Source organism: Drosophila navojoa, chromosome 4, assembly GCF_054131105.1.
Source record: "Drosophila navojoa isolate 15081-1374.11 chromosome 4, UAZ_NAV_1.0, whole genome shotgun sequence".
NCBI lineage: Eukaryota > Metazoa > Arthropoda > Insecta > Diptera > Drosophilidae > Drosophila > Drosophila navojoa.
Genome location: NC_142892.1, coordinates 1564637 through 1586538, shown reverse-complemented (window position 1 = coordinate 1586538; position 21902 = coordinate 1564637). Strand labels below are relative to the sequence as shown.

The following is a 21902-nucleotide window of genomic DNA, read 5'->3' as shown; positions in this document are numbered from 1 at the left end:
ATAATGAGCTGCTAATCAAGGGACGCTGCCTGGCAACTGCGCAGCTCGCCTGTTGTGACCAACACACATGCACACGTAGATGTTTATATGAATGTGTGTGTGTGTGTGTGTGCATGCTAAGTTCACCCACGCATTCCGCTGTTTTGTTATGTTCTGTTTTTTTTTTTTTAGCCAATTTGGCCAACAATAGGGCTTCATTTGTATTTAGCCAGCTTGTCTCCAATTGATACCGCTGCTCGGTTACACCCACACATCGAGACAGGGGCGGCGATGCTCCCTACCCAATTATGTCACCAGCAGGGCGTAATTAAACACAACAACAGCAACAATTGCTTCTATTTTGCTTATTTCTGTTTGTTTGTGGCTCAAATTAATGTAGCTAATCACAACTGCACAACGCAGTTCGGGCTGCTAGCCAACACCGGTAATTGGACGTTAGCCAACACTTCACAACTTCCCTTTGTACATCTTGTTGCCTTTACTTTGTCGCTGTGAAAACAAAAGTGAGTCATACTTTTAGGGGCCGCCATTGCTCTTCAGCTATATTTAGACACATACATATACATGTACATATACATTTGTATACGTATATGAGTGGGTATATATAAATATGTATGTATGTATATATGCATGCATGTATATATGCGATCTATTCATTGCGTATAGCTTAAGAGCTGCAGCAGGCAATTGGTCACGCTTTCAACATCTTGAACCTTCTGAAGTTACTTTAACTTTATGATGCGCCTTGTTCCGCAAGTAATTTTCTAATTAAATACATTTTCTTTTCTAGTTCCTCCATACGTTATAATGAATTATTCAGTCTTTGAGTTTGAGTTCCTGAATAATGGAATAGCCGACCACTAGGAATTTATGTAAAGTGATTTAACAGTATAATTTACTTACGAACTATTGAGCTAACTTAACCTATAAATGAACTATATGGCTCCTATCTCAAATACTTGCCCTCAAATTAGGTACATTAACCGTTTTCTTTTTCCAAGAATTTAATCAATCTAACATTTTAGTAGATTTAATAAAATTTCTTTCAAATACGCTGCCTAGCTGAAATATAGCTTTTCTCTTCTTATATAATGCTAAATTGAAGATGATGTAATCTGCACTATATATAGAAATACATATGACCTATAGGATCTTGCTGACAATAACCTAACCTTAAAAGTATGCTATCAAATTAAACTCTGATCCCTTGCCTTTAATATTGTAAATTATAGCTGAAAGTGAGTAACACTTTAATAAAATTATAGTTTCAATTACAAAATCAGTGCATCTATATTTACGCGCAGCACTGTATGCAAATTCTCGAAGAAGCTCTCAAAGCTTTCAAAGCTGAGTACGCATCAATAAATGCAACACGTGTAACAAAAGCTCGTTCAAGGTTAACAGTATACACTGGCCGAAAAAAAAGTGTGTAGCCCGGCGGGCCCACGCGATAAACATGCTTAATTAATATATCTGCTGCTGCCGCTGAAGTTCAAGCGTCACACAACCGTTTTGTGATGAAATGCAAGTTTATACTTGTTTTTTTCTTTATTTGTTTATTATGGTTTGAGTATTCTTTAGCCCAAATCCCGTTTGTAGCGCTCGTACTAACCACTTGCTTTGGCTGTTGCTGGCTAATCAAGCTTTGCTGTTTGCTTTCTTCTCTCTTCGCCATTCGTTAGTCGCCGTCAGTCGTCAATCGGACGTCGGTGCAGCAAGTACGTTCGCGCTGCTTGTGCTCAGCAATATCTAAAATAATTATTTATTTAATAGTCAACCAGTTATCGATCGTATGATCTAATATACACTTGAGTGTGCACACATCATGACCTCTTACACTTGCCTCCCGTTGGCCCTTAGGCAGGCCAAGCTCTTGGCCACACGCAGCTTCAGCGAGCGCCTGCTCCACCGGCATCTGTCGGCCAGTCAAACACTTCAAGACAAACACGAGTAAGATTTTTTTTTTGCTTTTTGTGATTCTTTCTTTTTTGCTCTGCCACACCTCCGGCAATGGAGGAGTAGCGCTAATAAGAAATGACAGACAGGTCCCAAGAGGATCGTAAAAGTTTCGCAGAGCCTTTGTGTGTTGTTTTATATGCAAATGTATATCTGTATATGTATATGTATGTGGTATACATACATTATATATATAGAATACGTATCTATTAAACAAATACAATTAGCATGATTAAGGCGATGGAATTAAGCACGTAGGCCAAAAAAAAGTTGATTTTAGCCCGCGGGCTTCAGAAGCTTTTATTTGTGTGTCGATTTATACTCTGTTGAAAATGTTGAATCGGGTATATACATATATATTTAGTGCAATGGTTAAATCAGTCATTAATGTTAACTTAACTATCTACAATCCTTTGCAGATGTCAAGTTTTGGTTGTTGGCGGCGGCGCTGGCGGCTGTGCTATGGCTGCGAAACTCTCCTCACGCCTGGGCAAGAACAAGGTGATCGTAGTGGAGCCCGCTGATGTACGTAAGCTCTAGTTGTGATCCCTCTGTCAAGTTAAGTAGAGGGACTTACTCTCTACTGTATGTTGCCCTCAGAAACATTATTACCAGCCGATGTTCACGCTAATTGGGGGTGGCATGAAGCGCCTGGAGCACTCCTACAAGTCCATGGCCGAGGTGCTGCCCAAGAAGGCAAAGTGGCTACAGGAAGCGGCCATAGAATTCGATCCGGAGAGTAATACGGTGAAGACATCCGGTAGAAATACTATCAAGTACGATATGTTGTTGATAGCTACAGGGCTCCAGCTAAACTACAATAAGGTAAGCTAAATTTGAGATTAATAATAAACTCCGCCGTAAGCTAACTACCTTCACTTTCAGATACCGGGACTCGAGGAGGCACTGGCCATACCCAATGGCAAAGTGTGCTCCATCTATTCGCCCAAGTACGTGGACAGGGTATTCGATTGCCTACGTAATATTCAAGATGGAGATGCCATCTTTACATTTCCCTCGTCGCCGGTCAAGTGCCCGGGAGCACCTCAAAAGATTGTCTACATCTCTGAACACTATTTCCGCAAGGTAAGCCGCGCATCTACAAATTTGTGTTGGCCTATCATCAGAAATTTCCTTTGCAGTTGGGCAAGCGGAATAATATAAATATCAAATATAATACGGCTCTGCCCGTGCTCTTCGGAGTTAAGCACTATGCAGATGCTCTCTGGCCAATTGTGAAGAAGCGCAACATTACGGTAAATACGCGCCGTAATCTAATTGAGGTTAAGCCCGGTCAAGACATTGCCGTGTTTGAAAATTTGGATAATCCCAGCGAGCGTTTCGAGGAGAAGGTGGGCAGAGGATGACTTACAGTTTGAGGAAGTACTTTAGATAGTAATACTATTCGTTTTCTGTAGTACTCCATGTTGCACGCCGTACCGCCAATGAGTGCGCCGGACGCTTTGACTCGCTGCAAGCAGCTGATCAACGAGGCTGGCTTTGTGGATGTGGATCAGTCCACACTGCAGCACAAAAAGTACCAGAACGTATTTGCTATAGGCGATTCATCCGGTTCACCTAACTCTAAGACTGCCGCTTCAGCAGGTGAGATAATGACTTTGGTTCCGCTACATTATAATTACAAACATTTTCCTTATCGCTTAGCTGCCCAGTCACCGGTTGTATTCCGTAATATGATCGCAGCTCTGGAGGGTAAGCCCCTTAAAGACGTCTATGATGGATATGCTTCGTGTCCCCTGGTTACGGGCTACAACAGCGTAATATTAGCCGAGTTCGATTATAGCCTGACGCCTTTGGAGACATTCCCTGTGGCCCAGAACAAGGAGCGCTATTCCATGTTTATTATGAAGAAAGATTTTATGCCGTTGCTGTATTGGAAGCTAATGTTAACGGGACACTGGAATGGACCCGCACTGATGCGTAATTTGTTGTCTGTATTTAAATTCGGCAAATAAGTGCCCTTCTCATAAAAAGCACACATCGAATGATCTACAAATGCAATAACTATTATTTTTTATAACTTTTATAATATATGCATTTATACATTGCAAATTCTACGAACAAAGTGTATTTGAATTTAACGTCAATATGAATTTCTGTTAATTTACAGTAGTCTGTTAATTAACATAATTGAAGCTAACTTGCACAGCTGTTGCCCAATCATGACTTTGAGAAAACTTTATATATATAGAGTTATTAGTGATAATAAGTTCAATTAGCATTGGTTTCATTAATGACAATTGTTAATTTCACCAGATTCGGTGGAATTATAGTATTTATAAAATATCGAATATACAGCTCTGCATATCTAACGCAAATTTGAGACACGTGAAGTTGGCAGCGAACGCAAGCCGCAGAAAACAAGAGGAAGAACAAGCGTGGCGTCTGTATGGGCGCAAGCATTTGAAGCTAACGAACCTAAAGTCTTTGCTGAGTAATAAATTTAAGCAAATATATCAATAGTGCAGCAGTATTCAAAGTACAAAACTCATCAAAATGAAAGCAATGTAAGTAGTGGAGAGGAATAAATGTCATAAGAGCTAATTGTGAATGATATTGTCATGCAGGGCTCGTACGCCACTCCGCGTTCCCAAGACGCCCCGCCAAATGCAGGGTCAAATGCATACAGAGAAGAAACGGGACGTCTCTAATAAACAGCAGGATCCTGTAAATGTGTTTTGCCGAGTGCGTCCACTGCAATCCGAGGGCGATTTGACCTGCCTGCGAGTCAAGAATTCCACAACTATCGCGATTAATCCGCAGGATCAACTGCTGCAGCATCATCAGAAGCAACAAAACGGCGCCCAGCGCGAGGTGCAGTACATTTTCAAGCATGTCTTTCAGCCAGATGCCACTCAACAGGAGGTGTTCGCGGCCGTTGCTCAGCCGCTTGTCGAGAACCTGGTGCGCGGCAGGAATAGTTTGCTCTTCACCTATGGTGTAACGGGCAGTGGAAAGACCTACACAATGACTGGAAATGCTCGGCATCGTGGTATAATGCCTCGATGCCTGGATCTGCTGTTTCGCACCATCTCTGACTATCAGGCAAAAAAGTTTGTGTTCAAGCCGGATCGGTTGAATGGTTTTGAGATACTCTCGGAAGAGGATGCGCTGCTCGAGCGGCAGCAGGAGATGAATCAACGATTTGCAGGTGCCGGGCGATTTGCCTTTCGACGCAAGGACTCGGACCCGGAGATCGCATCACAGGCCTCGGTAGAGCCATCGCCGCTGACCGTGCTCGATGAGGACAACATGTACTCAGTATTCATTACCTATGTGGAGATGTACAACAATAGCGTATACGATCTGCTCGAGGATTCCGGCGTGCAGAAGTAATGTGCCATAGAAAATATAAATATGGACTTGCAGCTTATCCTCTCTCCCTTTAATCTAGATCATTGCAGTGCAAAATCATACGGGAGGATGCGAATCACCAGATGTTCGTGCATGGCGTTACCGAAGTGGAGGTCAAGACCGTGGAGGATGCCCTCGAGGTCTTCCATATGGGCCAGAAGCGCAAGCGCATGGGCAACACAATCCTAAATGCAGAGTCCAGTCGCAGTCACTCCGTATTCAATATACGACTTGTCCAAGCGCCAACCGATTGCCAGGGCGAGCGCGTGATTCAGGATAAGCAGACGATCACAGTTAGCCAGCTGTCGCTTGTAGATTTGGCTGGCAGTGAACGGTCCTCCCGCACCAAGAACACGGGCGTACGTCTCCGTGAAGCGGGCAACATTAACAACTCGTTGATGACGCTACGCACTTGTCTCGAGTATCTGCGCGAGAATCAACAGCTGCCCCCAAATGTGCCCCCCAAAAAGGTACCATATCGCGACTCGAAGATCACGCACATGTTCAAGAACTACTTTGATGGCGAAGGCCAGGTGTCCATGATCGTGTGCATCAATCCGCGCATCGAGGACTACGATGAGAACATGGTAAATGGCTTTTAACTGCCTGTTATCTGTTATCCTTAACTCTATCTTCATCCACAGCAAGTCATGAAGTTTGCGGAGATGACTCAAGAGGTGCAAATAGCCCGCGCCACGCCCATGAAGCCAGACTTGGGTCTTACGCCCGGTCGCCGCAAGGCCAACAAACTGTTCAAGATTGCCGTTAACAATCTGAACGAGCTGGGAATACCCGAGGCCAAGCAGCTGGAGGTAGATGTGGGTCTGGTTTACAGCTTGGGTGCCGACTTTCCACACTATCAAATGGATAGTCCGGAGGCTGCGTGCAAGATACAGGAGCTAATGGAGTATCTGGAGCAGCGGATCGATAAGCGACGCAAACTGCGCGCCAACATGGATGTCAAGTGTAGGGTTGAGATTTTCCTTTCTCTCGTATCAACCATTCTTCATAAATTCCCATTTTCCCGTTAGGTGACAACTTCCGTCAGATGCTCATGAATCTCGATCGTGACAATTTGCAGTTGCGGACGGAGCTGGCCTCCATGAAGGCCGTCTACAAGCAGGAACGCGAACGGAGCGCCGCCCTGGAGAACAAGGTGCGCATACACGAGAGCTCCATTGATGTGCTGAACAATACGCTGAGCAAACGGGACCGGCAAATCCAGGAACTCAGCGAGAAGCTGAGCGAACAGGAGCAACTGCTCACGCAGAAGGAGCAGGAGAAAGAGAAACAGAAAAAGAAGTACAATTCCAAGCTGGCCGTTGAATCGGATAAGAATAAACGCGAATTCGATATGAAGCTGCGTGAGCAACGCGCCAAAATGCAGGAGCGCATGCGCATCAAGGACGAGAAGTTGCGCCTGGTGTCCAATATACTACAGTCCGAGGATGTGCCCAGCTTGCCGCGTTCCCAGAGCTCAGAGAATCTGCTGAACGACAAGGATCGCGGTGGCTTCACCACGCGCACAGAATCCACAGCAGCACCGACGACACGCACGGACCTCTACTGTACTCCGAGACATGTAAGAGTATAGTGAGGGGACAACAATGATTCTGAGTTCCAACTGATTTAACTTAATCATTTTTGTAGGGCTTGGCAGCTGCCAACAACAGGCACCGCAGATCCCGTTCCGCCGGCGATAAATGGCTAGAGCATCGTGCCGCCAATCCTGTGCCGCTAGGTACGATTATGCAGCCGTATCTGAAGAATCGCAAATCAGTTACGAAGCTAACCGACATGAAGGAGCTAACCGGCCATGGAGCGAACAAATATTGCCTTGTCTCCCAGGAGGCGGACACGGATGGCGATGTGGAGACGAAACTGTACAAGGGCAACGTAATACCCACTTGTGGCGGCGGTGCTCAAGTGGTGTTCGATGACGTCGAGTGCCTCAAACAGAAGTCACCCGTCCATTCGCCTACACGCAAACGGCCCAGCAACGGCAATTTGTCGTCCTCGGCATTTGGTGGCCCGTTGCCGACGAGCACCACTGGCCTGACATCCATGCAGGATGTGGCCTCGCGCTGCAATCTGGGCATCGAAGGGCACAGCAGCAAGAAGTCCAAGATGTGAACGATATACTCTTACATACCCGTATTACCAGAACATTATATCAGATGTTTTGCTTTCCAGTTGATTATGTATTATACTCAGTCTCGATTTATAAGTTGAATCATCAATGAAGTGATTTGTTTTAAGTTTACGAACACAATTAAAGAAGTCAATTATAGACTTGGTAACTTTATTTGGGGGCTGCCTAACGATAAAACCGATTCAAGCGAAAACGAATGTCAGGCCTCATTTACAGTTGGTTATAGAAGCTCCAATAAACTGAATGGAAAGTTTATAAAACAATAAACAATTTTAAGAATTTCTGCATTTATTGTTGCGATTATTTTTGCCATAAATTGTTTCATAAATTATTGTTTAGATTAATCGGCGTGTACATAGCTAATACCCCATTCACCCCCCACCCAAATAACGGTATAAATATATCGTATACCGCATGTCGAATGATCGTATTTTTGGCCGTTATCGTTGCATTTGGAAATCAAAAACTTTGGATAGAAAACAAAAATAAAATCACATGCACATGCATTTATGTTGTTTTTTGTTTTTGTTTTTATTTAACTCTTGGTTTAATTATTCCTGCGTTTATTCAGATTTATGCTTAAATTTGTAGATTAATTTCAATTACTAATAAATCAGTCTATAATTAAAATATATGTTCGCTTAATGCTTTTGTATTCATGTGTTTGTGTGTGTGAGTGAGTGAGTGTGTTTGTGTTAGTATGTGTATGTGTATGTGAGTGTGTGTGTGAGCTGCCCCCTCCTCATACGAATCGAGTACCACGGAATACTTAAATTTCTATATACGAGTCTAGCCCATCTCTTAAGCAGGCAACACAGAATTTGAAACTTTTCAAAATTTTCGTACAATTTAGCATATACTAACATACAATTTACATTTAAATGGAACTACTACACACGGGAAGCCTTTTAACAAAATTACATTTAAAATCAAGTACATACGTATTCATGTGTGTAAACAAAACAGATCGAACGAAACCACAAAATGTTAATATATATAGAGAGGGAGAGAAACAGAAACAACTCAATAATGGGTCTCCAAAATAATCTAACGGCAATATTAACATTATAGACATCATAATTAATCAATCAATTAAACAATTTACAATTTTAATCAATATAAAGCTGTTTTTTCATAAAACTTTTCTTTTCGGTTCATTCGATACGGAACAAAATTATGTATGTAGGTATATGCATAATACGTATATAGTAGTATGTTTGTAAACATTCGACTTGCTATGAGATATATAATATATATATATATATATGATCATGTTTTTTTTTTTTGATGTACGTAATTCATAATCAATAAGAACTAAGAAGCAAAAATTATTCTATTTTGGTGGAAAACAAATTTTGGCTATATAAAAGCAACGCATTTGAAACAAATGATAACATTGAAAACGTCTTTACACTCGCACTCACAACTCCCAAATGTGTGTGTGTTTTGTATGTGAACGTGTGTAGGCATGTGTATGTGTATATATAAATATATATATATGTATATATATGTATGTGTGTGTGTGAGCAGCTGCATTTGTTGGCAAGGCAAGCGACGATAACGTTTCGATTATGCATGACAGATAGACGAGTCATCTATATAAGTGTGTTGGTGTGTGTGTTAGTTGAGTGTGGGTGTGTGTATGTGTGTGTGTGATATCGCCTCCGGCTGGCTCGCTCCCATAACGAGCTAAAGCATTGTAGCGGCTCTCGCGTTTATCATAACATAGAGTAGCGTGCGCCTTATTTTGCACACACAGTTTGCAAATTGAACTGAACTGAACTCGAGCTGAAACTGGAACTGGAACTGTTCCTATGAACACTTGACACAAGCGCCCTCCACATCAAAGTCCAGTACCATTAGCTTTGTCTCCTCCGTACCATTGCGTGAACCCACGGCGCAAATCAACTTTGTATCGTTCGCCCTGTGAATAATAGAAGGTTGAAATATAAAATAAACAGTTATGCTTGATCTATGCTTATTTATCAATGTACACCTGGCAGTCAAACGGGATCTTATATCACTATCAATCTTTTTGAGATGCAGCCCGGTCTATACATTCCTAGCTCTCTCTATTTACAAGTCATATGCAGAGACTCGTTAGCTAACATTAATTTATAGTTAATTAGCTACCTGATGCGCCAGACCACTCCACCGGAGCCGCCCGAATCCAAAGCAACCAAATTGCGTATAAAATCGCCCGTTTTGACGTCCCACAACTTGACGGTGCCATCATCGGAGCTGGTGACCACAAAGCGTGAATTGAACTGCAGGCAGGTGACCGCTGACTGATGCTTATTGGGTCCTAAAGCAACAAAAATAACAGTTAATAAATGCCCAAGATCATCCGATTCAGTTAATCAAGTAAAATCAAATTACCCGATAGCGTTTGCAGGCATTGTCCTGTTGTAATGTCCCACACCTTGACCGTGGAGTCGGCATTGCCAGAGACGAGTATATTTTGTCGCAACTCCATGCCGGAGGTGAGACTCTGATGGCCCATTAGAGTATGCTTGCAATTGCCAGTCTCCACGTCCCAGACACGTATCGAGGTATCCAGTGACCCAGAGACGACATGAAGACCATCAAACTGCACAAAATAGGAATTCGAATTGGTTAGGCTGCAGAGGAGCTTGATGATTAGTTGACTCTACCTGCAAGGAGTAGACACGATTGGTGTGACCCTGCAGCGTGTGTAGGCACTCCTGTCGCTCTGGATGCCAGATTTTGACCATATAGTCGTAGGCGCCCGACACAATCAGCTTGCCATCATATTGCACACACCGTACCGCAGCCAAGTGGCCAACCAACACATGCAGACACGTGCCCAACTCAATGTCCCACACCCGCAGCGTTGCATCTCGTGAGCCGCTGACCACCCTAGAGGAAGATGAAAGGTAAGTCTGGTGCTGCACAGCCAGCTCTGCAAGAATCACTTACTTATTGCCATGCAAATGCATGCAGCGCACGGTTGAGGTGTGTCCCTGGAGCGTGTGCACACAGCTGCCGCTCTCCATGTCCCACACCTTGAGCGTGCGATCCGTGCTGCCCGATATGATGATATTGCCAGACATTTGTGAGGACCAAACGCCGCCAGTATGCCCCACCAAGGTGCGCAGACACTAGAGAAGGAAAGAAGTTGATAGAGATTGGAGATGAGACTAGACAATGACTCGACCAAGGTTCTATATTGACTGCTGTCTTACCTTGCCGCTGACTGCAGACCAGACCTTGAGCGTATTGTCATCGGAGCCGGATACAATGCGATTGCCGGAGAACTGAAGGCATGTGATCACATGATCGTCATGGCCCTTGAGCACCTTCGGCTTGCGCACTGGCCGCGACCGCCAATTCATCTCGATGATGTGCTGTCGCATGTACGCCGCCTTCCATGGCGATGCGATTGGTGGCATGTTGCCATCTCGTCCTCGTTTGGGGCGATCGCTGCGTGTCTCGGTGAGGATCTGTGCCTTCCGGCACTTCTCCTTCCACAGCAGATTGTCGTCGCAGAGGAAACGCCAACTGCGGCAAGTTTGTGCGGCGCGCAACAAATCCTTCGGCTCCAGATATGAGAGCACAAACAGCGCCAGTTCCCGTGGGAGCAATGAGATGAAGTCACGCTGGAATTGTGGCTCGATCACCTTCATCATGTGCCGCACCTGTGAGGGATCGCAATGGTCGATCAGACGATCCAAGGCCAGCAGACGTTCGGCATGGGACCAGCGCTGAAATTGTGCCAGCCAATGCTGCAGCTCGGGTGGCGGATTATCGCGCGTGGGCATCAGAGCGCGCGGCGTACGCCTACCCAATGCGGGTGAGCAACCACCCAGTGACGAGGCGGAAATGCCGGTTGGCGTCATCGTTAGCGTCATCATGGCAGCGGTGCCTAGGGGCTGCGTCGAGGAGCGTGGGGTAGAGGCAAAATCATAAGCAATGCGCTTACGGCTGTTATCGCCGGATCCCGAATTGCTCCCACCACCGCCCGCACCGCCACCAGCACCCGCACCACTACCAGCGCCGCCACTGCCCGTTATGCTCATCGAGTAGTCACCATCCAGCAGACGACTCTCGTTGTATTTACGCTTGCGCTGCTGCTGTTGCTGCTGCTGCTCGATTGGCGGCATTGCAATGGCTTCTTCATGATAGCTATCCATGGCATCCATGTCGAGTGTCTCGCTCAGGCTGGCATCACTGCCGCTGCGACTGCTGGCCAATATGCTGTTTTGGCAAGTGCATATCTCTTCCAGGTCCGAGCAATTGTTCTCCTCGTCGCAATTGCCCCACGGCTCTTCGGCATTAAAATCTCCAGGTTCAACAACTCCGCCGCCACCGCCGCCGCCACCGCCTATACCACCGCCTCCATCAGCATTGCCTGAATTTTCCTCAACAACAATGTCAAGCACAATGCCATCATTGGAGTTATTGCGTGCGGCGTCCACACGTCGGCGACTGCGATTGCCATTGACATTCGCAGCTCCTCCAGCCGCCAGGCCACTGCGTACAAGAAAACGCTCCTGGGTTTGGGCACTGGCATTCACCTGCCTTGTGACCTTTGCTGGGGCTGCCGCTGTATAATGACAGCGACCAGACGCCCAAGTCGCCGTTGAAGTGGCTGACGTCGAGGGCTGTGCATCCACGTCCAGAAAGACGACATTGCTGCTGCCGCAAGGTAACACGCTGGTGCGACTGCAGCCGCTGGTATCCTGGCTGCTTGTCTGGGAGCCCACCGAGCTGAACGATGGCATGGCTACATCTTTGCCCGTATGCTGGCAGCTCGCCGACAGATTGATGTCGTTCGAGTTGGTGTTCGTGTAGACGTCTGTGCGATTGTTGCTTGTGGAAGTGGAAGCGTTGCTGCTCCCGTTGGGCTTCACAATAACCACGATGGGCAGCTTGGAATTGTTGCTGTTGGTGCTGTTGCTGCTGCTGGAGCCGCAGCTGGAGATGGAACTCGAACTGTGCTGTGGACAGGCATTACTGTTGGCATTGGCCAGCGTCGAGCCCAGGTTGAGTTTGGCAGTGGACTTGCTCAGTCGGCTGTTTGTATACTTGCGACTGCTCGTGGGCGTCGTCGATAGATCCTTGTAGGTGCACTACGGAGGGGGTAAGAAAGGGAGCTTTAATATATATAGCCTCTGCAATACAATTAATGATCCTTACCTTGCTATCCGAGGAGAAGGCGCGTGCCTGGCTACTGCTGGGCCAATCATCGCCAGCCACTCCAGCCCCGCCGCCAGCGCCCACTGCTGCTCCTGCGCGATTGATCAGACTTAGATTGAGGCGATTCTTGCTTACCAGCGAATTAGTGCCGAGTATGATGCCGCCGGTCAGACGCTGCTCGGTCTCAAAGTCGCGACGTTCAATGCGATCCATGGACTCAATATCCGCCTTGGTCGGGCTGTTGCTGTTGTTGGTGCTGTTTGTTGTCGTTGCTGCATTGGCAGCCGATGCCTCGGCGCTGGCCGTGAGGCTCATCTGCTTAAGCCGCACAGACATTTGACGATCGTGCAACGAACTAGTTGCCACATCGACTCCCTGTCCCTGCGCTTGCCCTGGCTCAGACTTAGCTCCTCCTCTTGGTGCATTGCCCTGCAGCTGTTGCTGCTGCTCTTCCGCCTCGAATTCATCGCTGAGCCGCTTCGGTTTTCCCGCCAGCAGCTCCGACTGCGCAGCACTGCCGCCAACTATGGCACCGCCGACATGAGTATGTGATTGCTGTGGCTCTTCGACGACAGGTGTTTCCAGAAATATTTTCGAACCATCGGCTGTCGTGATGATGCCATCAGCAGCAGTGGCAGCAGCAGTACCATCCACTTGTGATGTATTCGGGCAGGAGCGCACCGCAGCATCCTCATCCTCATCATCATCGTCATCCTCATCGACGATTTCCTCCTCGTCGAAATCGTCGTCATCGTTTATAAGGCATACAACGGGCGGCTCGTCGTTAACATTAAAGAAAGCATTATTCATCGGGCTGTTGTGCTCCTCCTCCTCTTCCTCCTCGGATGGAGCGTCACGGCTCATGCGCTCGTTCTCATTGCCATTGAGCGTGTCTGTCGAGGAGCTATCGTCTACGGGCACAACAACAACGACGCCCATTGTCTCAGCGCCGGCACCGGCTCCCGTGCTATTGGGCAGTGAATTGGAAGAGCTTATCTCGTATGTTTCCAGCACGCCGGTGGTCTCGGTACTGGACTCATCATCGAGCACGACGGCAAAGCCATGTTGCGAATTCGAAGAGACACAGTCCTCAACGTCCGGCTCCCTCAGATTGGACATAGATTCAGTTACTGTTCCGTCTACCGCTTGGCTAGTGCTCGCCTTTGGCTGTGATGCTTGAGGTGTTGGTGGTTTTAAATCGATGCTGTAGCTGCTATTGCTACTGCTGCTGCTGCTGCTTCGGCGGCTCTGCTCCTGCTGAGCGTCGTCCTCGGCACCTGAACAATTACTGCTAGCAGCTGAACATCCTTTTTCCATAATACTTTCCACAACGTGCAGGTAAAGTCAATCTCTCTTCGTGGACTGCAGCTTTGCTCGCCTGCAAAAGGTTATCGAAAATAAAACAAAATGGTTGAGCATCACTTAAATAATTTCTATTTCAACTGAAATGCTTTTGATATGAAAAGATCTTAAGAGCAACGCAGTTTTTTGATTTCGAGCTCTAGCACTGTAAACGATACCTGATGGGACCTTTACCTAGATTGTCTACAAATTTATAAATCCCAAGTATGTAAATCTAAATAATAAAGTTTGTATTTTTTAGATAGAGTAGCAATTTTTTTGTGTAGAATAGTTTAGAGTTGAAAAATGTCAGAAACTTTAATATTTAATAGAAAACATATGCCTTAGCGTGTATGAAAACAAATACGTGCTCAAGCGTCTATTATCATTATAATCCTTTCAAGCTATGCAATGTTCTTTTCTGTGGCGAATCCTCGAAAATAAACTACTCTAAAACCGAGTTCAAGAAAAATATTCAATTGATTCTATAAGGGTATCCTCTAGGCGCACATAAATGATTAATCTTCAACTTACACGAATTAATTAACTATCCTTTATTTTTTTACTTAGCCAAAATATATAAAATCCGCTAGAAGGAAGAAGCAGCCGCCTTGGAGCTACGACAGCGACGCTCTGTAAAAAATTCCCACGCAACGCGAAGCAAACACGACGAAAGAGGCAAGCGGCAAAGTAATAAGCACGATGAGAGGAGATCGTGTGCAGTCACTTTTCTGTCTATCTGTCTGTCTTTTGTCCCTCTCTCGCTCTCGCTCTCACTCTCTGTCTCTCTACCACATTCGCATGATGATGAGACTCTGAGAATTGCAAAAAAAAAAATCCAAAATCGAAAGAAAAGGAAAAGCAGTGGGAAAAATGTTTGTAAAGCTGCAGCAGCAGCAGCAGCAACAACAACAACAAAACAGCCGCCACAGCAGCCGTTGTCGTATTTCTTAGCAATCAAAAACTGGCAAAGGAAATCACAAAAGTGCATCGGCGGAAGAAGCTAAAACGGCGCGAAGTAGAATGGGCAAAGAAGATGAAACGGGTATTACAACAAACATACAAACACATTCCCATACTCAAACACATACACACACACAGAGATCAGTAGCCCAGGCAGAAAAGGTAAAGGCATGCGATGACAAGAGCAAAAGTAACGGACGGAAGAAGAAGCAATAAAGATACACACCAACAACAGCAGCAACTACAACAACGATAGCGTACACCTTGCAATTTAAGCCGCTATCTGTTTGCGCTGCTCTCTGCTCTCTCGCTCCCTCTCTTGCACATCAAAGTCATCAGCATCGACTGTCATGCTCAGGCGTCTCCCTCTCTCGCTCGTACGCGCACAGCATCAATTTAACGCATACACTCACACTTAGGCACGCACACGCGTACAGACAGCAAAAAAGGGATCAGTGCATTTGCAGCAGTCAAACAACAAAGAGCGATCGCATAGGAATTTTCTCCTCGCGCGCACACACACATGGGCACCCAAACAGACACGCACACGCAAACACGTGTGTGTGTGTGTGTGTGTAAATCCTGTGTTGCATCACTCGTAAAAGAGATCAGATGTGCAAGAGAATGTCGGGAACCCTCCCCTTCTCAGAAATGTTGCTATTGAGCGACCTCCTCTGAAGGTTTAAAGGGTCTTCGTTTACGTTTTGCTTCATTTTGAGTACGCTTTCACACGGCATTCGTGTTACCTGTGCTGCGACCACAGGACTAAAGCGAGAATGAATGCCCCGAACCTTGTCCATCCATTAATGTCGTCTTCATTTTTTTCTTTTTCTTTCTTTCTGTTCATTTATCTACGTCACACAGCAAATGGCCATGGGCATGGGGGAAAATAGATATAGAAATGAAAATTCTTAAAAGTTAGTAAACTAACTAACTAAATTGTACTGGCCCTAACCCCACTTTTCTGCACCTGCACCGAGCGAGAGCCAGCCCCATAATTCGTGGAGCAAGCAACAAAAGAAAAAAATGTGAACATTGTTGTACACACACACATACAGTGAAGCATACGAAAGCGACTACGTCGGATGTCGTATATGCATACACACACAGCCACACGCTCAAGTACGCACACATACAGAACAAATGTCACGACATGCATAAGGAAAAGGAGTTTACTTTACCCCTAGATAGCGCTATTCTGCACTTTGAACAATACAATTCATATAGATGATGCACACATGAGGTTTCCAATTGCAGTTGAGCTTAATTGTTTAACTATTTCATCCGTTTTACACTTTTTGCGTTGAGTTCACGCACACACACACACACTTGCCCATCCACAAGAAGCATTTGCCACCGAGCACACACGTTTAATTTAATTTACCACGTACGTTTTTCTGCCGTTTTCTCTACTGCGCTATCATTAGCATACAGTATTACTATTATGGCTAACCGTATTAGTATTATTCTGACAAACAAAAACAAAAATTCTTAAATTCAGACAGAAAAATAACTAAATGACTTGAGCTGCGCTGCCACTGTATGTTAGCAGCACCGAAGTATCGAGACAAAGCATCGATACGCTGCGCGCAGCATCAAGTATCGATATGTAGCTGTAGTACAACGAACCGATACCACTGAGTAATGCTATTCGATAATATTTTATTTACTTATCATTTTGATTTCGTTTTTAATAAAAATTCATTCAATATGAAAATTAGATTTTAACATATATTGTAAGAAAAGCCAATTAGAGGTCTATGCATTACAATGAGTTGAAGATATCTTTAAAGAGGAAATAGGCATCAGATGCACATTGAAAGGCACAGCCGCCCGCAATCGATTGTTTGTATTTAAATCAAACCAACTGAGCCATTAATATAAGTTGAGCTGCCGCAATGGACACAACGGCGCCGTCTGAGGGTCTTGGCGAGGTTGTCTCTCATTACCTGGACAAGGGGATAGTACTTATTATAGCTGATCTTCTTAGTTTGATTACGGTGTCATCATGTCTGGTCATCAAGGTGCCACAAATAAATACGATACGAGAAAACAAATCGTCAAAAGGTAGGACTACACCCACTCAACTGTTACGCCTACACATTAACTGTATATTCACACGATTCCAGGCATCAGTGTCTTTGGCTTGTGCCTGGAACTGTTCAGCTATACCGTTATGATGTCCTACAATTACACGTCAGGCTATGACTTCTTATCCTATATGGAGTATCCTGTGTTGCTGCTGCAGGAATATGTGCTGATCTATTATGTCTTCAAATATCAGGATATGCTAGGCAAACGAACACAAGTCTTTGCCATATTCTATACAATCATCGCAACACTTATCTATTTGAAACTCTTTCCAATTATCATCCTAACGTTTCTGGTGGTGAGTAACCCAACCAACAATGGCTCATATATGTATGTATATAGCTAATACATATGTGTGCACAGAACAGCAGCGATATTGATTAGAACCTTCCGTAAAGATAACAGCGTACTCTACAAACTCGTTTTCCCTTTTTTTTTTAATTTGTTAAACTAATGATGTGCTGCTGAATAATTATTTTAGAGAACCTGTTTTGTTTTTATTTGTTTTGATTGCCTTCGGAGCTGAGCATAATAAGATGTTCTTAACTGAATCATTGGCGAAGGTCATTTGTGTTTTGCTCTATAATATTTGTCTTGCTTCTATTTATATACAGACATAAACGGTCGCAGACCAATTGTTTTAAGAGCTATTTGCACTGCCAGATGTGTCTCAAAAGTACAGTATATAATGCCTACATCGAACAAATGCTGTTGCTGATAATAGTTTACTGAGCTGATTATAGACAGAATTAAAAATATAAACAAATTATATACTACAATATAGCCTTTATAATCAACTTATGAAAACCTTGAAAACTGGATTTCGTAATCTTTCCAGTGATCTACATTTTCGGTAATTGACCTGGGCAGGTTTTACATTCAAATGAAAACATTTTAGGATGAGCGGAGAATCTGAATTCTCTAAATACAGTTTACATCTGTCAATTAATCCCTTATTTAGTCACTCACTCTGATTCCTTATATTCTTCTCAATTTCATTTCCCCAATGTTAATTTCCAATGCTATGTTTAATCTTCTGCAGCCTTTCTGTACGCCAATTGGAGCAACGAGCAAAGTGCTCCAACTGCTCGCTATATTGCGTACAAAAGATGCCAGCTCCGTTAGCCGGACGACATGGGCGCTGTCCGCCTTCACCAATATGAGTTAGTATATGAATACTTATATAAAGCGCTTTACTGAAACTAATCCATATTTAACACTATTTGCAGCTCGCATATACACAGTCTACGTGCAGTCGCATGATTTGATGCTGCTATCTAATTTCCTGATATCCACTTTCCTTAGTCTCAGCGTGTTTGTCGCCGCCTGCATTTATAAGAAGAAAACGAAGACGGCTTAAAACGGGCTAAACTACTATTTTAAAGATAAATCTAATCAAGCGAATACTCAATAGACACGGACTTACAGTTGTTGACAAAGTTTTTACTAATAAAATTCAAATCTCATTGGCATTTTTTTTTTCAGTTCATCTTTAGTTGATTCTAGCTGTCCGCATAGTACGCCACGGCCAGTGCGCTCAGTACGACCAGAAAGGATAATGCATAAATGCTCAAGCGTTGCCAGTTGATGTTAGTCTTGGTGGGCTCAACATCCAAAGTCTTCCGCTCCTTGTGCTTGCGCTTGCCGAACTTTTGCTCATACAGCTCGACTTCCAGTCTATTCCGTTCCTGTTCTTGCTGCAATTTGAGCTGCTGCTGTTGTTGCTCTGAGGCCTGGGCCCTGGAGCGCTCCGCCAGACAGAAGGCATCGCAATCGAGCGACGTTTGACCCGCACGATGTTTGTCGCAGGCGATTTCCTGTTTTAGGCGCTTGCACTTGCAATAAATGCGTAATTTTTTGCGACATAGCTCCGGATTGGGACAGGGGCCGGGATGACATATGGTCATGCAGCGGTGGCCACAATCGAACTAAGTGAACAAGATTTAACAGTTATATATAGATATAAAATATTCTCCGAATTTGTACGCACATTTTTTAGACAACGATTGCCACAGCTGTTGAGCCTCTGGCGTCGCTCCAGCGTCTCCTGCTGACTGCCTTCCTCATTAAAGTACTCGCTGCACTTGTAGATGACCTGATTGAGGCCACAGTAGCATTTGTTTTTGATGACAAATGCGCACGGAGCACAAGGTGGCGGATGACAACCTTTGTTGCAGGCATGAGTGCAGCCAGGAGGACGAGGAATAGTACATCCCTGTTCACAATTCGCACAGCCTGCTTGCTGGTGCATATCCTCCGGCTCAGGCACTGCATGGCAGACCCGATCGCATCGATGATTGCCACACTTGAGCTGGCGTGCGCACTTACGCTGGCAGGATGTGGGCTTGGAGTTCCAGCAAGGCCAAGTGGCCAACTCGTGGCCGCCAATGCAGCGCACGATGACGCCCTCTTCGCAGCGCGGATGCGGAAGAGCGCGGTACTCATACTGCAAGAATTACGTATTACATATGGATTGTAAGGCTTTAGTCGTTTGGGGCTTACTTTGTGCTGCTTTCCATGAGTTGTCTGATCTGGTCGAGGCACACGCTGAGCTGCATGACAGCGCGCCTTGCAGATGTGTCCACAGCCGCTGGAATCATTGATCAAGCCACAGGGCTGCACGCAGGGCGGGCATTCGCCCTTGTGACAACGATGCTTGATGGCATGATGACACTTGGGCGTAATGCTAAGGAGTAGAGCAGTACTTAATACATGTTATATTTCTTAGTAAAGAGCTAAGCAACCAACCGGCATAGCTCCTGACACACAATACGAGCGTTCTTCTCGCGGCCGCAGGGCACGCTTCGTCTCGTCTTGCCGCAGCGACAATTCACTTGCGATTCCAGCTTGCACGGATAACAGGGTCCGTTGTGGCACACGGACTGGCATTTATGTTTATTGCAACTCAACTGCTTGCCGCAGATCTTCTCGCAGGGCGGGCATTGATCCCCACAGCACTGAAAACAAACAGGATACATCAGTCGAGCTTGGATAAACTCACGCGTATGTTATGTACCTTGCGATTGCAAGCATGTTTGCCACAATCTCTCATCTGCTTGCATTTGGTTTCGCAGTTGAACTCCTTGGAGCAGGGCATCTCCTTCTCATGCAAGCCGCAGCGGCATTTCTTCTTCGTGACTACTAGACACTATAACAATAGAGTTTACAGAGATTATCGAGCTGCATTACTTGCTTGAATAACTAAATAGTTTACCAAGTTGCAAGCACCGCGATGACAGCGCTGTGCGCAATAATGCTTGCCACAGGACAAGAGCTTCTGGCAAGTGTCTCCGCATGTCTCCTGTGGCTCGTTGCAGCCTCCACTTTTGATCTGCATAAATCATAACAATTAATATTTATATATAGTTGAACAGCTATTGTGCTTACGCTTTTGCCACAGGGACAGCTGCGCACGCCAAACGGGCACTCGGCGCCTTCACAGGATCCTGAATGGCATACTTTCTCACAGGTATGAATGCCACAGGCAAAGAGAGCGCCACAGACCTAGATAAGGAGAAATCAATTTTATAAGTGAAGCTATTTATAGATCTCAACCTGCTTACATTGCTGCACTTCCATTTGGGATCGGCACAGTTCACGACTTTCTGCTCACGTTTGCATTCACAGGGCTGTGAGCTCTTACTGCTGCATGGCGGACACTGACCAGGCCTATGACAGCGCTGATTGCATTTATGCATGCCACATGACAAAAGCAATTGACACTGAAAATAAGGATTTCATAAAAGAATATAAAAGGTTTCATATAGGAGGAGCCTTAACACATTCTACATACCTTTTGATCGCATTGCCAGTTCTTGTCGATGCACCGTACGCTTCGCATTGCCGCCTTTCCACAGAGGCAAGAATTGTTAGCTAGTTGGGCACAGGGTGGACATGGACCCGGATGACACAGCAATTTGCAATCGTGGCCACATTTTGGCTGCAACAGCTTGCCACAAATCTCGCCACAGGAGTGGGGTACAAGAAAGGGTTGCGGCTGCGGGTTCACCTCCTTTCCACAAAAACATTCATATTGTGTTGGTCGATCGGCCGGTTGGTAATCTCTACGACACTGTGGACAGCACCAGTGAAGAGATTTTGTACGTTTAGGCGGCACAAACTCGCCCAGATGATTATAATATCCCTGATTGCCATTGTTCTGCTGCTGCTCCGCCTTTACCTTCATTTGCATGACGCTGTCGTTGGCCCAGCGCTGTATGCAATTGAGATGGAAGAAGCAATAGCAGCTCTTGCATGACCAAATGGACTCCACGCGTCGAATGCTGCCAATACAAATTAGACACGTAGCAGCGCCCGAGTGCAAAGTGTTCTCCAGAAATGTGGCGGTGCGGTTTACATTGTTGTCATTCGCTGAACTCACTGGAGCCTTGTAATGTTTATACAAAAGATCTAAAATAGACAAAGCTTCAAATGGTTGGACACGTCATAAGCCTTCGCTTATTGTTTACCAAGAATATGCTTTTCATCCAATTCTCCTTCATCCTCGGAGCTGGAGGCGTAGGCATTCACCAATTTTTGTGCAGCTGCCAAGTTTTTGGCTTGCGCTTTGCTAAACTTTTCCATCTTGACCGGCTAAAAAATTGCGCTGAATTCCCAATTCGACTGCTCCGAATTGAAACAACAAATGTCTTGATGCAATCGAACTGGAGCAGAATGAAGTGAACTTTCAAATCAGTTCTTTGGCCTACTATAATTCATTACACAGCACTAAGCAACACCACTACACCAAAAACAACACTTATCACAGAAGCTCTTGCTTCTTTAACTTAGCACAACTAAAATATGAATTGTAAATAAAAATAGTTTGCACGGCTGAGCAGTTCAACTTTTACTCTTCGCTCAG

The 21902-nt window shown here is 45.1% G+C and overlaps 5 protein-coding genes across 7 annotated transcripts; 3 read left to right on the top strand and 2 right to left on the bottom strand.

The window, feature by feature from the left end:
* The first annotated feature begins 1677 nt into the window (after window positions 1-1677).
* Window positions 1678-4042, top strand: Sqor (Sulfide quinone oxidoreductase). Its single transcript, XM_030385630.2, has 7 exons — window positions 1678-1950; window positions 2376-2481; window positions 2557-2781; window positions 2842-3042; window positions 3099-3308; window positions 3375-3561; window positions 3622-4042. The coding sequence occupies exons 1-7, from the start codon at window positions 1826-1828 to the stop codon at window positions 3930-3932; spliced, it is 1365 nt and encodes a 454-aa protein (XP_030241490.2). The 5' UTR covers window positions 1678-1825; the 3' UTR covers window positions 3933-4042.
* Window positions 4043-4321: 279 nt separating this feature from the next.
* pav (kinesin family member pavarotti) lies at window positions 4322-7770 on the top strand. The gene is made up of 6 exons (XM_030385619.2): window positions 4322-4484; window positions 4545-5309; window positions 5372-5918; window positions 5976-6297; window positions 6363-6913; window positions 6982-7770. The coding sequence occupies exons 1-6, from the start codon at window positions 4474-4476 to the stop codon at window positions 7462-7464; spliced, it is 2679 nt and encodes an 892-aa protein (XP_030241479.1). The 5' UTR covers window positions 4322-4473; the 3' UTR covers window positions 7465-7770.
* A 219-nt stretch (window positions 7771-7989) lies between these two features.
* ago (F-box and WD-40 domain protein 7) lies at window positions 7990-16534 on the bottom strand. 3 transcript variants are annotated; one of them, XM_089259273.1, is made up of 9 exons: window positions 16129-16534; window positions 14515-14799; window positions 12644-14021; window positions 10690-12576; window positions 10424-10605; window positions 10138-10363; window positions 9863-10073; window positions 9617-9788; window positions 7990-9407 (listed from the first exon to the last, which is right to left on the bottom strand). In XM_089259273.1, the coding sequence occupies exons 3-9, from the start codon at window positions 13958-13960 to the stop codon at window positions 9296-9298; spliced, it is 4107 nt and encodes a 1368-aa protein (XP_089115399.1). In that variant the 5' UTR covers window positions 13961-14021; window positions 14515-14799; window positions 16129-16534; the 3' UTR covers window positions 7990-9295. The 3 variants fall into 3 exon arrangements, with proteins under 3 accessions (XP_089115399.1, XP_089115398.1, XP_089115400.1); XM_089259272.1 differs by lacking the exon at window positions 14515-14799; XM_089259274.1 differs by lacking the exon at window positions 14515-14799 and having other exon boundaries at window positions 16339-16534.
* Window positions 16535-16668: 134 nt separating this feature from the next.
* On the top strand, window positions 16669-18510 carry LOC108650952 (solute carrier family 66 member 3). Its single transcript, XM_018100302.3, has 4 exons — window positions 16669-17014; window positions 17077-17336; window positions 18081-18201; window positions 18268-18510. The coding sequence occupies exons 1-4, from the start codon at window positions 16846-16848 to the stop codon at window positions 18396-18398; spliced, it is 681 nt and encodes a 226-aa protein (XP_017955791.1). The 5' UTR covers window positions 16669-16845; the 3' UTR covers window positions 18399-18510.
* LOC108650369 (NF-X1-type zinc finger protein NFXL1) lies at window positions 18461-21771 on the bottom strand. The gene is made up of 10 exons (XM_018099485.3): window positions 21508-21771; window positions 20832-21448; window positions 20602-20760; window positions 20426-20542; window positions 20253-20369; window positions 20055-20186; window positions 19787-19995; window positions 19541-19724; window positions 19029-19484; window positions 18461-18966 (listed from the first exon to the last, which is right to left on the bottom strand). The coding sequence occupies exons 1-10, from the start codon at window positions 21620-21622 to the stop codon at window positions 18541-18543; spliced, it is 2532 nt and encodes an 843-aa protein (XP_017954974.2). The 5' UTR covers window positions 21623-21771; the 3' UTR covers window positions 18461-18540.
* Between the last annotated feature and the right edge of the window lie 131 nt (window positions 21772-21902).

Excerpts from the sequence above, each read along its gene's own strand:
- Sqor (XM_030385630.2), top strand. The coding sequence starts at position 1,826 with ATGACCTCTTACACTTGCCTCCCGTTGGCCCTTAGGCAGGCCAAGCTC. Across the intron at positions 1,951-2,375 it reads ACACTTCAAGACAAACACGA|ATGTCAAGTTTTGGTTGTTG; the intron begins GTAAGATTTTTT and ends AATCCTTTGCAG. Across the intron at positions 3,309-3,374 it reads GCGAGCGTTTCGAGGAGAAG|TACTCCATGTTGCACGCCGT; the intron begins GTGGGCAGAGGA and ends CGTTTTCTGTAG.
- pav (XM_030385619.2), top strand. Across the intron at positions 5,310-5,371 it reads GAGGATTCCGGCGTGCAGAA|ATCATTGCAGTGCAAAATCA; the intron begins GTAATGTGCCAT and ends CCTTTAATCTAG. Across the intron at positions 6,298-6,362 it reads CGCCAACATGGATGTCAAGT|GTGACAACTTCCGTCAGATG; the intron begins GTAGGGTTGAGA and ends TTTTCCCGTTAG.
- ago (XM_089259273.1), bottom strand. The coding sequence starts at position 13,960 with ATGGAAAAAGGATGTTCAGCTGCTAGCAGTAATTGTTCAGGTGCCGAG. Across the intron at positions 10,074-10,137 it reads ATCGTGTCTACTCCTTGCAG|TTTGATGGTCTTCATGTCGT; the intron begins GTAGAGTCAACT and ends TATTTTGTGCAG. Across the intron at positions 9,789-9,862 it reads ATGCCTGCAAACGCTATCGG|GACCCAATAAGCATCAGTCA; the intron begins GTAATTTGATTT and ends TTGTTGCTTTAG.
- LOC108650952 (XM_018100302.3), top strand. The coding sequence starts at position 16,846 with ATGGACACAACGGCGCCGTCTGAGGGTCTTGGCGAGGTTGTCTCTCAT. Across the intron at positions 17,015-17,076 it reads AGAAAACAAATCGTCAAAAG|GCATCAGTGTCTTTGGCTTG; the intron begins GTAGGACTACAC and ends ACACGATTCCAG. Across the intron at positions 17,337-18,080 it reads TCATCCTAACGTTTCTGGTG|CCTTTCTGTACGCCAATTGG; the intron begins GTGAGTAACCCA and ends AATCTTCTGCAG.
- LOC108650369 (XM_018099485.3), bottom strand. The coding sequence starts at position 21,622 with ATGGAAAAGTTTAGCAAAGCGCAAGCCAAAAACTTGGCAGCTGCACAA. Across the intron at positions 21,449-21,507 it reads GGATGAAAAGCATATTCTTG|ATCTTTTGTATAAACATTAC; the intron begins GTAAACAATAAG and ends TGTCTATTTTAG. Across the intron at positions 18,967-19,028 it reads GCAATCGTTGTCTAAAAAAT|TTCGATTGTGGCCACCGCTG; the intron begins GTGCGTACAAAT and ends TTGTTCACTTAG.